General features: G+C 34.7%; 1 protein-coding gene across 1 annotated transcript in view; it reads left to right on the top strand.

Moving 5' to 3' along the window:
* The window catches only part of MNAT1 (MNAT CDK-activating kinase assembly factor 1), a 142,630-nt gene extending 128,375 nt beyond the window's left edge, over positions 1-14,255 (top strand). The window contains exon 8 of the mRNA XM_004681810.1: positions 13,793-14,255. Coding sequence (XP_004681867.1) covers positions 13,793-13,913 — 121 coding nt within the window. The 3' untranslated portion in view covers positions 13,914-14,255. The remainder of the gene's footprint in view (positions 1-13,792) is intronic.
* Positions 14,256-16,233: the final 1,978 nt, after the last annotated feature.

Below are 16,233 nucleotides of genomic sequence, written 5' to 3'. Positions count from 1 at the left end.
GAACTCATGTGGAAGCGGCTTTAGATTCTCAGTGCTGTGCTCCAACCCGCTGCGCCACCAGGGAGGGCCTCTCACTGGATTTTTATGAAGACTAAACAAGAAGTAAATATGAAAGTATTTTGTAAAGTTAATTTAATTTACATTATCTTTTGATGTGGAGCCCAGTTGCTTTTCTTTTGTCATTGAAAGATGAGTCATCAAAAGCCATTAAGTAACTATAAGTCAAACTGGGAGTTCTGTGTATATCTATTCTTAATTGCATGTATTTTGTCAGCAAATTATGGTTAAAGCAGTAGATACTTTTTTTTTTAATCACTGCAGTCTACAATGCTTGCCCTTGAACAAAGAAGAAAAGGAAGCAAACTAGGGGAAAATCGACATTGTTAGACTTCTTTCTTTAACTGAATCTGAGTTTAAAAATTAGTACAGGTGGGGCTCTCCCTGGTGGCGCAACAGGTTAAAGCACTGTATTATGAAGCTCTCCAAAGCCACTGCAGCACCAGTTCGATCCTGGCCAGGGAGATGACCCATATGGTGTGGCAGATCTCTCCTGACCCACCTGCTGCTCCTCTCAGCAGTGTTACCCCAGTTCGGTAAGCATAAATAAATAAATTAAAAAAAAAATGGCATAGGTGAATTGGTGGTGGGAATTTCATGGTGAAATCATACATTGTACAAAAATTAAGGATGATGTAATCAATATATTAAATAAAAATAGTTATCTAGAGTATTAAAGCATCAATTGATTAAAAAGCTATACTTTCTGTATTATAGAGAACATTCTTAATCTTCTGTTTTCTTTAAATGTATATAAATCTCTGTTCTCCTGACATAGACCTGGACACTCTATAAACTGTTTAAAAGTATTATCCCTTTAGAGGAAAATTTAGTGGGCAAGAGTAGGTGGACTGTAGATATATTTGTAAGTAACCATCTCCGCTATCTGGTTATTGCTTTTTGTTACGTAGAGACTCCTTATCTGCATATCACAGGCACGATGTACTTTATGAGAAAAGTATATCTTTATAGTCCTTTTTTTAAAAAGATTTATGTATTTATGCATACAGAACTAGGGTACAGGCCAGAGGAGAGGTAGTGAGAGGATTCACCAGAGACAGAGTAGGGAGCAGAACAGGCTTACTGAAGAGGTAACGCTGCTGAGGGGAGCAGCAGGTGGGTCAGGAGCAGACTCTGTTGCTCCCTGTGGATCACCTCTGGGGCAGGGATCTAACTCACGATGAAGTGGCTTTAGTGTCTTAGTGCTGTGCTTTAACCTGTTGCACCACCAGGGAGGGCCCTTTATAGTCCTTTTAAGTTGTACTTACCACTTTGTGTTCTCATTTGGCAGTTATAAAACCTTTATTTTTTAATTATTGGATTATTTTCACATTTGTCTCTATGATTGTCTTGGTTGTTTTATATAATGTTATTTTATATAAAAACACAGAATTGGCCCTCCCTGGTGGCGCAGCGGGTTAAAGCACTGCACTGAGAAGCTAAAGCCACTTTCGCATGAGGCGAGGCAGACCTCTCCTGACCCGCCCGCTGCTCCCCTCAGCAGTGTACTTCGTCGATCTGCCTGTTCTGCCCCCCACTCTGTCTCCGGTGAATCTTCTCACTGCCTCTGCACCTCTGGCCTGTACCCCAGCTCTATATGCTTAAATAAATACATCTTTAAAAAAAAAAACAAAACACAGAATTATTGCATAGACATGTCTAACTATATTCAGTGATTTGCTATCCCTTTTCAGGTCTCTCCTTCCCCATGCATTAATGTATTAGAACTAATTAAATAGTGAGTTTGAAATATATTCACTTGTGATACACTTGACATACATTTTAGTATACTCCCTTAGTGGGAGATGTTAATTTGAGCATACTATGCTTTAATTTGTTTTATAGGTTATATCATATATGTTTGCCAAATAAACCAGCATGTGGCAATATTTTAAGTTTGTAGAATATATTGTTTTAGACCAGTATAATACTGACTTCTCCCTTACTCTGTAAGAATTACAAAATTCCATGTGGATTATAAAACTATAAATTATCCAACTTCTAGTAAGTGAGACACTTCAATTTTGATTTCTGGAACTAATAGTTTTCAGTGAGGATTTTTCTGACTAGTACTGAGAGCCATTTTATGGTCTTAACTATTCACAGAAAAATAAATCATGAGGATCCAAGAATTTTCTTGTACATGTAGCTACTAAGGAGTGTTAAGTCTTTGTTCACTCTAAATAAATAAATGTTTAGAAAATTCTTACTGTAAATATGATTATTGCAGTTTCCCAAAGCCAATAAAATAAGTATTTGGTCAGCTAATGAAAAATTCAGTCAGTGCAATTAAGCAGCTAATGTGAAGACATGAATCAGAGTTTCAGAGCTAAGTACCACTTACAGTCATCCTGTAGGCTCAAGTGCTTTTCACTCAAGTCTCAACAGTGTCCTTTCTTGTCAAGGTAAACTTCTTTAGGAAGTTTAGGAGTAGGAATATTTTGAAAACTATATAGCCTTCTACTGTGTTCAGAATTATTTTCTTGAGATACAACAGTAGTTTCTTTTAAAAAAAGTTCATGTTCTGAATCCTAATGTTTTATGAAAGATTTACTATTGTGTGAGAGAGGAATCAGGTAATTTGATATCTGCCCAGAACCTTTTGTTTAAAAAAGAAGAAGAAGAAAAAGAAAACATGTCTTTTTATGAGAGAATTTCATAAAATATGAATATCAGCAGTATGTCTATTTGGTGTTTTTATTTGGAATAAAGTTGAATACAAATTGGATTTCTTATAAGGTATTTACAACACGGGCCCAGGCCCCAAACTGAGTAAATCTTTGTTCATTCATGTCTGTGGGCTTCTTTACTCTTCAACTCTGGGTTATTACACCATCAAGTTGGTTTCCACCTCTCTTACAAATCTCTTCTCCATTGGAACTTTAATTTACCACATGAACGTATACAAATTTCCATCTTAAAACAACCTTTTCAATTTATTAATCTTTAATTGTCCTTTAACTATTTCCCCTTTCCAATAACAAACTAGTGAATGAATTTTTATGCTTGCTATACCTACACCCTTATTTAACTCTTCCCCCAACCTTGTACAGTTTGGCATTTACTTAGAAGTTAACTTAGCTGTTTCACTATTGACTTTCCAATTACAAAATTTGGTAGCTATCTTGTAGACTTTATCTTATTTTATGCCTTTGTGGAACCACTCTTTTTCTTCAAAACTGTGTCTTTCCTTTGTTTTGTGATACCACTTTTAGCTTTCTTACTTCTTTTGACTTATCGTTCTAAACAATTTTAATCATTTCTTCCTCTTCCAATGTTGCTATTGTGTATGTTTCTTCCTTGATCTTTTGGTTTCATTCATTACTGAGTACTTGATATGTGCTGCTCTCTGTCTTAGTCTGTTGTATGTTGTTCGTGATCATTTGTAACAACTTATAACAGCCAAATGACTTTCCTGAGTCCATTACCAAAGTTGTATATAGTAACTAACATGAAATGTTTGATTCTAAAACTATGTAATAATAGCTTTCAAACTTTTTAGAGAAAGACTCACTTTTTAAATACAAAATTTACCAGGACTCCAAAATATGAAACAGCTGAAAGCAAAACTACTCTTACAGAGGAGTTGACAGCTCTAGCTGACCCTACTTGCCATTCCCCCTCCATGATGCCTTCAAGGCCTGCTCAGAACCCAAGGACTCTGGGAAAGACAATTAAAAAGTATGCTATTTATATTACATCTAATGAACTTGTATTCATTTTGAGTTAAATGTAGATTCTTTGAGTTAAATGTAGATTTCTAACAGGATCCATCCTAAACATTTCTATCTTTCTACATATGTATCTGACAAGTATTTCTGTTCCTTATACCTAAATGGAAGTTCTCTGCTTTATGAAATATTACACATTCTGTTGTGTTGAAACTTCCTATGTCTTTTATGCCCAAGATAGGGAGTTGATGATTTTTTTCTTATTTCTGTCTTACATATAATTAGACAGTTAAGTTCCTTAGAGTCATAGTCCCTAGTGGTGCTCGTAATCATTTACTTTATTTCCCTTTCCACTCTTTCTCCACTCTGTCTTTCACACAGAGGTAAAATTCAGGTCAAATTGCATTACTTACCTACTAACATTTTTTTTTTTAAAGATTTATTTATTTGTACATACAGAACTGGGGTACAGGCCAAAAGTGCAGGGGCAGTGAGAGCATTCACCAGAGACAGTGGGATGCAGAACAGGCAGATGGTAGAGGTACACTGCTGACCGGAGCAGCTAGTCGGGTCATGAGAGGTCTGCTGCACCAATATGGATCACCTTCAGGGCAGGTGGGGATCGAACTCATGCTGAAGTGACTTTTTAGCTTCTTAGTGCTGCACTTTAACCTCCTGCGCCACCAGGGATGACCCCTACTAACGTTTTAAATGGGTTCCTGTTATATATTTTTTAAAATATCAAGATGTGCAAGGTCTTTTAAATGTAACTCTCAGAAACTTCATGTTCATTTAGATCCCTAGCAATTTTATATACTCTTGTTTCTTTCTAGAAAATCCTTCCTGTCTCTTTATCACCTGGGGATTTATCTTTCTTCCTTCAGATATCAACCCCTTCATTATGTTTTCTGCAGACACTCTCCTGAGTTCTTCAGGTTTCTCATTCTCTTATTTTAAAGAATTGTTTATTTTCATTTTTGTCTTCATACTGGACTTTAAATTTCTTGCGAATAGGGGCTGTCTTCTTATCCAACAGCTATCACAATACCAGTGCATAGTAAATATTAAAATATGTTGTTCATTGAATAAATGGACTCTTTCCAAGAAGATAAAAATATGTTAATTTTCCTGGGTGTCAGAATTTTATCTATTAATGAGCTATAAGGGAATGATTTCTCATGTGCCCTTTTACTTTCAGGATTCTGAGTTATTTCCTCCACTATTTTGGCTGTGCTGCACTACATATTTTCATTTATTTTATAAAATGTAAAATTCCTTTTCAGTAACCACATGTAGCATTCATTTTTAGTATGTCTTTGAAAGATAAGATTTTATGCCTTTGCAATTCAATTTATATCATAGTAGTTCCATAATGTAAAATTCCTTTTCAGTAACCACATGTAGCATTCATTTTTAGTATGTCTTTGAAAGATAAGATTTTATGCCTTTGCAATTCAATTTATATCATAGCTTTAGTTCCATAAGCCTTCGTTTGTACAAATGGAGGTTAGTTAGGAACAAAATATTTTCAGGAATGATCTTTGTTGGGATTTTGCATCTTTTTACTTTTTGTTGACTCATTATGGCAGGTTTAGCTTTGGAGTGACACGTGGAAATAATTTTTCCCTGAAAAGGTAAAATTCAAGAAAAAACTAGGGCTTTCTCTGTCTTTTAATCTTTCAGAGAAATGAAGTAAGAAATTTAGGTTTTTAACTATAAAGAGTTTTTTTAATCCATTGAAGCAGGTTTTGTAAAATTAAACTTTAGCAATTTACAGTTTTCAAAACAAGTCATATGTAACTGATTAGGATGTGTTTTTATTTAAAATAGTATACTAGCATATGCAGAGTCATAACACATTGCCAAAGAAATGTAGTCTGGAACTAAAACAGATTACTAAAAATACTGCTATAATTTTTTAAATAAGAGGAAAATATTTTCTTTATACATGAAGTTTTGGTCCAAATGATATTTAACCAACTAACTGACTAGTTTATTAAAGCATTCTATTCCAGAAAAGCATCATTTTTAGTAAAATTGATTGCATTAGCACATTATTTATGATAATGGGCATAGATTAGTTTTTCCCCCAAAGTGATGCAGTGGTTTTACTTTTGGAAGACAGTGCAAGTTTTCTGTGGACTTAAATATTAAAAATGTTTCTTAAAAACTCAAAATTGTTATGCATTAAACCAGAACTCTTAGAACTTTCCAGATTTTATTGCTTATACTCACGAGTCCCTTGAGGAGACATTTTATGAACCTGTTTTTACTTGCTGGAAAATAAAATTTTCCATAATTAGGAGAAATCGTCACTTATTTTATCCACTTGACTTTGTCTTTGCTTGTTATTGTTTGCTTTAGAGATTTGTCTAGGTTATTGTTGTGATTCAGATTCCAGTATATTAAATTGAGCTTTTAAGAAGGTGTTTTGAATGGAAAAATAAATATCTTTACGAAACATCTAGCTTTGGGTGTATCCAGTTTAGTTTGAATTTCTTGTTTTTCTTTGCATTCATAGCTCTATTCCATTACAGTGTGTGTCTTTGAGTATAAAATTGGTTAACATACCGAGAGTTCAGTTATGAGGCACAGTTGAATTAAAATTTCAAAGCAACTTTCAAACATACACATTTAGGGAAATGCAAATATTTACAATTTTAAAAATTTGAATGCTTTTTTTTTTAAAGATTTTATTTATTTATGCATAAATAGACCTGGGGTACAGGCCAGAGGTACAGGGGTGGTGAGAGGATTCACCAGAGACAGAGTGGGTAGCAGAACAGGCAGATTGATGAAGTACACTGCTGAGGGGAGCAGCCTGCTGGTCAGGAGAGGTCTGCTGCGCCATGTGGATCACCTGCGTGTCGGGGATGGAACTCACACTGCAGCGGCAGTGGCCAGCTTGCAGTGCTGCGTCCTAACCCGTTGCGCCACCGGGCAGGGCCAATATGTACATGTTAAGTAAAGTTATTTTACGCTATATGTTGCACCTCTTCTTTCTGTCATTATTATAGGCATCTTCTAATTTCCAGGAAGTCTTGACATTCTCCTCAGTGACTGATGTACAGTCTGTCTTCTAAACAGTCTTCTTCCATATTCTTCCACAGCTTTGTAATTTGTGGTGATAACTCTTACCATATTCTCTGTAGTTCTAGTTGCCATAATATAGTGGCCATTGTTTAGATTTATATTATAACTAAGCAGAATATTGTTTTAATAATTATAATTCTGTACTCTGTTTAGAAAGTGAAATGACTGCAGATGTAATGGCTGTCTAGTAAGTTGATACTTATCTTGTTGTTGAAGAATTTATTTACTAGGAAATGAATGTCATTTATAAATTGCTGTGGTACCTATGAGAAAGGTAGCATGCTGTGAGAATTCAGAGGAGGAAAGAATTCCACTTGGATGATCTAACATAAGTGGCATCTAAAATTGTTAAATATTTCAAACAGAGAAGTAGAGAGTAGTGTAACAAATATAATAAATCTGCTTTCCAGAGTTATTAACAATGTTATTTTCAAAAGCCTAAAGTTAACACCTCTCTTTCTTTTGAATGAAACACAGGTCTTAGCCCCAGCTTCACTCTGTTTCCCTTACTATTTTTGTTACCAGTGGTAGCGATGGTGTTTTGGATCCTCTTTGCTGTTTTTATCCTGAGCTTAATTTTCTTCTTGCTGAAATAACTCTGATAGTAGTGCTTTCACATTTGCCGTCTTTTTAGGTCTGCTAAATTCTGTGTGTTTTCTCCACAATTTATAATTTTTTTTATCTATAGGTATTCTACAGCTTAGCTGTTCAATGAGATAGTTATTTTTTCAGAACTTTATGTTGGGGTCTCCCTTTTAAATTACATCCACAGAACCCTGACTTTTTTAGAAGATTCATTGTGTAACATCTTTCTTCTCTGCTGAATTATATGGTTAATAAATGTGGAGTCTTTGCTGTGGCTTTTTTTAGGGTTGCATCAATACCTGGCATATAGTAGCCTCTGTGTAATTAAAAAAAATTTTTTTTTGAAGAATGAGTGAATACAAATGAATTTCAGTGTTTGTCTGTCCAACCCATCCTTGGAGAAAAGCTACTTATTCAGATGTGGTAAAGCTACTTATAAAGATGTGGTAAAAGTCCAGCACACATTACTGATATTGAACTCATATCAAAAATTACATTAGGGAATCCAGATGTGGGCACTAGATCTATTTAGAGCCTTACAATTCAGAAACTGGAATATTTATTTTTATACTATGTAATGTTTTTCCACAAAAGTGAACTTTTGTTCACCGTCATGGACAAAATCTGTATATGATTTGTTAATTTTGCATGACTAGTATGATTTGTTACTTCTAGATTTTTCATGAAACTTACCTTCCCCCTCTCTCCTAGTTATTATCTTGAATAAACTTTTAGGAATTAGTGTTATGCTTTAAGAATAAGTAAGGAAAAGCATTATTCACACTAGTTCACTAATTTCACCTACGCATAGAAGAGCAATACTGAAATTAGCTAAACATTATTATAATCTATTATACAGAGAAAACATCATCTGATTTATGAAAAAAAAAACATTTAAAAACCATTGGCTACTACTTATTATCTCTTTTCATGTCTCTCTTTGAGTTTACCTCATAGTACCTAGTTCCTGCATATTCCTTTATTTGTCTGTATTAACTAGTTAAGTAACTTAGGGATCTATCAATTGAGGGACCGAGAACTACAATACTGGCCATGGACTACATTACACTGAAGTAGCTGTATCTTCTGTGTTCAGTAGCACATTCAAATCAAGGAAGCTTTTTTTCATTATGTAGTTAATATTAACTTTCAGTGATAACTACCTGTCCTATGTGTTCTTTATAACAATGAAATGCACAGCTTTCTTATGTTATATCTAGAAAGGCATATCTGAGCAGTCTCTTTAGATATACCATTGGGCATCAGGTGGCTTTTAATTTCCAATTCTGAATTTTGTCTGGAAAAATTGTGAATTCAATTCCCAGTGTATAAGTTAGTGTAAATTAAAAGTCAGATTTAATAAAAAATTAGTGTATTTAAGATGTATTCTCACTTGCTGACTAGGTAATAAAGAGCAACATGATTGTGGATGTTTGACCTATTGTTGGTTGGAGTTCATGAACTTGTGATTTTTATAACAAAACTTCCCTCAGAATTTTGGACATTAGTCTGATTTCTAATCTTTCCCCTATATATGGCCATCCATTCCCCTTTGTAGACGTTTACCTATTATTCTGACGTTGTGACTAGGTTAGGATGCCTGACCACTAATGGCAGTCTTCAGATTTTTCTTTTTTAGTGATAATGGAGACCAGGCTATTGCTCTGATTGTTTTTAAATCTCTTTGAGATAGACTTCAGGTACTTGATGTGAATACAGAAATTTCATATAAGAGCTGTTTGTCTTGACAGCTGAATTCTCTCTTAATGGCACTTAGATTTGACTTTTGTAGATTTGGAGGCAGAACTATATGAAACTAGTCTGTTTTAATGCATGGGCATATTAAATGCAAACTTAAAAAATAACCTTGCAGAGTCTGGTCTCTAGAGTTCCCTCCCTTTTTAGTTTGAACCAATTCAGATTTTAGCTCTATGGAAGTTGTTTTACTTTCCACAGTCTTTGGTAATTTGAGGTGGAGGAAACTAATAAAAGCTTCACATTTTTATTTCAATCTAAATTCTGAAAGCCTTTGTTTTTTTGGAGTCAAAGGTTTTAAGGGTTATCATGAGCAGGTTGTGACTGGAGGGGAAAAGTGCTGTCTAACAGTTTTGAGTGACAGCCCTTGCCCTCTGCCCCTAGCTGAGAACTCAAAGCATTGTTGAATAGCACTAAAATGAGCTGAGTCAAAGACTTTAGCCAGATGGTCAATATAGGACTTTTAAAGTTAGGGAGATAGTAGAAGAGTAACCTTATGTTAAAGAACTGAGAAAATGAAATGAAAGCTCAGTGTAACCTTCTTTGAGAACAAATGCTGCTAAATGTAACAGAAGGAAATGATAGTGTAGGAAAGCAGAGTCCGGGAATAAATTTTCAAGTATAGTTTCCTACTACTTAATCCTCTCTAACTTTCTTCTCAGGATCCTTTTCCTCCTCCTTTCCAAAGTCTGTTTGAAAGGGATTTTGATGGATAATGAAAAAGAACAGCAACTTTAGAGAGAGTATAAATTAAGGCATAAGATGCTCTTTGTTTAGGAATTAATCTCAGACAACTTTTGAAACATGCTTTTTAAAAATAGAAAGTAATCAAAAGTCTGATTTTTAAATCTTTGAGTTTAGCATGCTTTCACTAAAAATGCGGTATAGGTATCAAAATAAACCTTTTTTTCTTCCCTGGTTTTTGTGTAAAGATTTACAGGTATTTAAAATCAACCCATAAAAAACAGAAATACTGTCTTACGATTGGCTAAAAAGAGCAGTTACTGTCAGGCTACAAAATCCAACTGAGCTTGACGTTTGGAAATAAATTTGGCTAAGATTCCTTCCTCATTCTGTTTATAAAGGTAAACCTGAAATGATGCCAACTTATGTGCCAAAACCCCAGGGACCCTATTCAGAGATGAACTTGTAATGGTTATAATAGAATTAAGACAACACAGATGTAGATTGATAAGAAAAAATAGACAGAACATGAAATTCCCATTGTGTGGTTTTAATGTGGCAGATCCTTTAAAATACTTTGGTGTACAATAATAATTGAAGGATTTAAGAACATTAAAATACCTAAAAAATAAAAAGCTCATAGTAGAATAATAAGAATGAAATGTTTTATTTTATTTTTTAATTGGAATTAATGCAGGTTGCCATAGTGGGAATCAGTTACAATATTTAACAGTAACTGTTTTGTACAGTCCTAGATATCAAAAACAGCAGTGTAAACTAGCAGGTCTCTTTAAAGAATCATTCTCACTCACATGTTTAGGGAAAATGATTGCTAGAAGGGAAATGCATGTTCTTCAGTGCTGTGCAAAGAAATTTTAATTGACTTCATTTTGGCAGTGAGAATCTATAACTTAGTATTAATAAATCAAATTTTAAAATATTTGCTCATTGCCCTAGATTATGACTATTTAAGAAATACTATTTTCAAACATTAATTAATCACTTTTAAATAAACTTTTTTTACACATTTTTGGCAGCAGTAAGCATGACTATTTATTACATTTTACCTATAAAAATTGAACTGTTTTATATACTCTGTGGAAACAGTGCAGCCATAAATTAAAAGATGCAACTGTGTTGGGTATTTTACTGGTGGTCTTGTGTTTTCTTGCCAGCAGTGCAGCTGTTTCATGTTTCTCAGGATAACATATAAAAAACTGTATGTACACTGCAAGTTTATGCTTGAATTGCCAAGCTAGAGATGGCATGACTCAATTTTCCCAGAAGCAAGTTGTACCAAAATGTGATGAATCAAAACAGCTAGTTGCAGTTTTTTGTATTATGGTAATGAAGACCAATTCTCCTTTATGATAGCTGGCCTTTTCTTCTTAAGGTTGACAGAGTTACTGTGGTGCTTAAATTCTGGCATGAGTGAGCAGCCATTGGACCTAAACCTATGTTTTTTTTTTTTTAAAAAGATTTATTTATTTGTGCATACAGAACTGGGGTACAGGCCAGAGGCTCAGGGGCGGCGAGAGGCTTCACCAGAGACAGAGTGGGGAGCAGAACAGGCAGATCGACGAAGTACACTGCTGAGGGGAGCAGTGGGGGGGGGGTCAGGAGAGGTCTGCCATGCCATGTGGTTACCTCCGGGGCAGGCGGGAATCGAACTCATGCGGAAGTGGCTTTAGATTCTCAGTGCTGTGCTTTAACCCGCTGCACCACCAGGGAGGGCCTATGGTTTTCTTTTTAGGGTCTGATGAAAGGGGAAAAAATTATACATAAACTAGGATATGGATAAAAATTATCTGGACACTTGTGTCAGGAATGGAACATTTTATTTCTAAGATACCTTTAAAAATATTACTTATCAGCCCTCCCTGGTGGCACAATGGGTTAGGATGCAGCACTGCAAGCTAGACATAGCCACTTCTGTGTGAGTTCCATCCCTGCGCTGGAGCTCACCCACATGGTGCAGCAGACCTCTTCTGACCTGTCTGCTGCTCCCTTCAGCAGTGTACTTCGTCAATCTACCTGTTCTGCACTCCACTCTGTCTCTGGTTAGTCCTCTCCCTGTCCCTGCACCTCTGGCTTGTACCCCAATTCTGTATGCATAAATAAATAAATCTTTAAAAAAATGCTTCTTAAAACATTTTTTTTCTTATCATTTTTGTGATAGTTATTGAGCTCCCAGTGAAGAGAAATTGACTTAATGTTCCTAGTTGATTTTTTGATAGTCTGAGGTGATTTAACACCTCATTTCTCGTACTACATCACATCTTAACATAATTGATATTTTATTGTGTCCTTAGAGGTAATAAGCAGATGCATTTATGGCCACGTAGTAGGTTTAGTAAACCCCTACTTTCAGATTCTCAGGGATCAAAGGTTATTATCAAGAGTTTGACATTGACTATTTAATAACAGGGATGTCCAAAGTGAAATGTATCTCCATAGTGTATGTAAGTTGGGATATAGGGAGACAGTATATTAGAACTTTTATTTAAATATTTTAAATTGCGTACCTTAAGCATACAGATATATATACATGTATAAAATAACATGCTCACATTTTGCTATATATATAATTGTATATAATATAATAGTGTATTGCATATTAATACTATGTGCATATAATTTATAAACAAGTATATACATTTTGGAGTTGTATGCTCAAATATTTTTCACTTCTATAAATATACTATCAAAAATGTTTGGAGATCATTGCTCAGTAAATACTAATTTCCTTTCTCCTTCCCCACATTCCCCTTTCACCCTTGGCAGAGAAGCAAAGAATTGAGTTAACACCTTGATTTGTGGCAATGTGAATAAATTATAGTCTATTCCAGGACTTTACGCTGTATCTTACTTTGACCACTTTTTCTATTTGGCCTCATATATTGCCATACATTTTTTAATCACACAAGCTTATTAAACATGGATACAAATGAAAAACAGACTTGTTATTATGTTAGAAATAATAAGTTGCTCATGCATCAAGACTTTGACACACAGGAAGTTTGAATGAATGAGTAGAAAAGTTTCCAAGTTATTAAAATGTTCTGGTACCTGATTTATTCATTTGCTATACCCGTAATTCTAAGGCGGGTGAAGCTCCTTTACTTCCTGAGGCCTGAAGAAACAATGTGGTTTCTTAAAGTAGGCATTAAAGTAAAGCTGGAAATATTTGCTTTTCAGCAATACTGGTAGTCATGCTAACAAGCTGCCCTCTCTGGCTTGAACTGTCTTGTTTTTCAGGCCTTTTTTTTTTTTTTTTGGTCTAGGTAGAACATTTTACTTGCTAAGTAATATGTGTATTGAAGAAAAATAGTGTCTGCTACACTGTTTTGAAATTGATTCAAAAGGCTCTTCTGTACTTAGCACTTGGGGCATTCTTTTGAATTAAGTTTCAGTCTCAGAGATTTTTCTTGAAGTTTAATTCTCTATGGTTTCTTTTTCCTTCAAGAAAGGAGACAGTGTATTTTTATAATATTGAAGGAATGTTCTTTTCCCTATTCCATTTGTTTAGATATTTGTTTCAAAATATAGTTATGTAAAACTATTAATACTACAATAGTATTGACACTGTCTATCCATTCATTAAGACTATATCTGACAGTTAAGTAGCCAAAAAATGGTTAACAAAACAAATGAGTTCTGAAAATTGGGAACAATGACTGTTTTAATAGCAAGTATTATTTTTGAAGCCTCATTCAGAGCTGCTTTTAGAACTAAATGTAATTTGTTTTATAATTTAATACTAGTTTAAGCATTCTACATACAGTTGCCATGTTTCCTTTTAAGAGGTAATAATCCATTTATAAAGTCTGGACATTTCAATCAGGATTCCTCTTTAAAATTTGAATCAGTTTACTATTGCCTTTTAAAATGTTACCAATTTTATATGTGCTTTTTATATCAATGTAATACTTTCTGTTTTGTTTCAGGTATTTAAACCATGTCAGAGCTGCCTCTCCACAAGACCTTGCTGGAGGCTATACTTCTTCTCTTGCTTGTCACAGAGCACTACAGGATGCATTCAGTGGGCTTTTCTGGCAGCCCAGTTAACCTTTATTTCTCCTTTATGAGCTTTGGACCTTGGAGCCGAACCAGGGAGTGAGCAAAAATAAAGCAGACTTGTAAAATTATAGCCACATGCAGCTGCATAACAATAGCACTACCACTAGCAGCTGTGTTAAGATATTTATAAAGTGAAAATTTCAGAACTAAGTTGAATAATATAGTGGATAAATATTTGTGGAAAAGATTTATTTTTTACCTTTATTTTTGTGAGGGGGCTGAAGCTGTAAACTTCATATAATGGTAGATATGAATAATTTACCTATGTATATTTAAGGTTGACAGACTTGTTAAAAATCTTCTTAATAATAAAGATAGACTTTACATTAAGTTTGTGGGGTTTTCTTATTACAGTGTTTTACTTGAACATATTTTAAGATGCCATTTTGAAAATGACATTTACTGTTAATATACAAGTCTATTATTTCTTCTCATAAAATGATCCTCCCCTCCCCCACCCTCACCTTCACCCTCACCCCTGCAATGTTTTCTTAATACTAGTCCAGACAAGTGGATATATTTCCTTCTACCAGCAGGTTGTGGCAAGCAAAACCTGACCTGTGATAATGTCACTCAATATTAAGGACTTAGTGCCTGTTCTGAGCAGTGGAAAGTGAGACAAACTTTCATCAAGGCATTATAGTTCCCAGCTGTGAGCCACACTTAGGCTAAACCAGACCAGAGTATTAACGGTTTTAATGATAAATTCAGAGAAGTTAATAAAATTTAATATGTAAATGGCACCTTTCACAGAAATTTGAACTTATTTTATGATGATGTGGAGACTGGAATGGATATTTTAAAATAAAATTCCCTGTGTGTAAATTGCAGACTCTTATGTAGTTTTTGTTGAAACTTCAAAGGCTTTTAGTATACCAAAGATTTTGCATATTGTTTGGATCTGGGTAGGATGAATATTTGCAGTATCTCAGTCTTGTTTAAATCAGTTACATAGGCTTCTGGATATGGGGCATAGCTTCTCAAGGAAATTAAGGGATTTCCAATCAGATATCCATTACAATAGACGTTTTGTGTTAGAAAGTTATGTGCAGCAAAATTTGTAGTTACAGTAAGATGGAATATTCTTAGTTGGGTAATAGGCTTTTGTGCTGTTGGTCTTGGTAACTATCACCTGTGACCTTCAATGGAGGAGGTGCTTGGGAACATGGGCTCAGGGTATGAATACCTGATTGTGGACACCTGTAGTATTGTGTTGTTTCTAAGTGGGCACACCTGGACCGAGAGCTTTCAGGGCAGCGTCACACACAGGACAGTGTGGGACAGAGAGTGGTTACAGGGAGGAAGCGACCAAGAAGGATGCCAGAGAGAGCCCAAAGAGAAAACTTAAGATTCACTGGGGGCTGCGGGGCCTACCAACCTCCTATTCCATCTATTTTCACTAAGTAGATATTGATTTTTAGAGTACATCTTCATCTTTCCAATACTAACCATATTTGATAATTGAGACCATGAAAGTATTAAATAACTGAATAGGCCAAGCTCATATATACAGGTTAGTAAAAAGCCAAACTCAGAATACTATGTCATCTGTCTGTACTATACAGGCTGCATCCTATTTCTCATATCTAGTGTTTTAAGTACAATCTTTACATCTGTTCAAAGCATAGTGAGAACATTGGATTTATGGTAAAACTGTGTGTGCTCAGCTGCCCAAGGAAAGTATCCAGTCTTTAAAACAGAAAGAATATTACTTTTTTCTTAGTAACTTGTATAATGTATTTAAATGGCTTTCAAAATTTTTTGAGCTTATCTTACTTTGTGGAAACTGCCTGTACCTGATGTGATTAAATTCTCACTTTTTAAAAAAAAATTTTATAATAGTTTATTTTTACATATTTTTGTGCATTTTCCCATCTCAGTTGCAATCCACTTGGGTTTCCCATCACCAAATTACCCATGTGCCATCACAATAGTCCAGTGCATTTTACTCCCCTCACTGTTTTTGATCCCATTCCCCATTCCACCCCCACAAACTGTATCTGGTATATAGCTGTTCATCATTATCATTTCCCGTTATATTCCTGCTATGAGAGAAATCATCTGTCATTTTTCCTTTTCTTTTTGCTTATTTTAACTAAGCATGATCTTTTCCAGCTCCATCCATGTTGCTGCAAAAGACATGTTTTTTGTTTTTGTTTTTTTTTGGTTGCTGAGTAATATTTCATTGTGTATATGTACCATATCTTTTTAATCCAGTTATCCCTTTTTGGGCATTTGGACTATGTCCATGTCTTTCCAATTGTGAATAAAGCAGCAATAAACATGGGGGTGTGCAGGTATCTTTTTT

This window comes from Condylura cristata, unplaced genomic scaffold (genome assembly GCF_000260355.1).
Source record: "Condylura cristata isolate star-nosed mole 26May11 unplaced genomic scaffold, ConCri1.0 scaffold00013, whole genome shotgun sequence".
Classification (NCBI taxonomy): Eukaryota; Metazoa; Chordata; class Mammalia; order Eulipotyphla; family Talpidae; genus Condylura; species Condylura cristata.
This window is presented reverse-complemented; position numbering and strand designations above follow the sequence as displayed.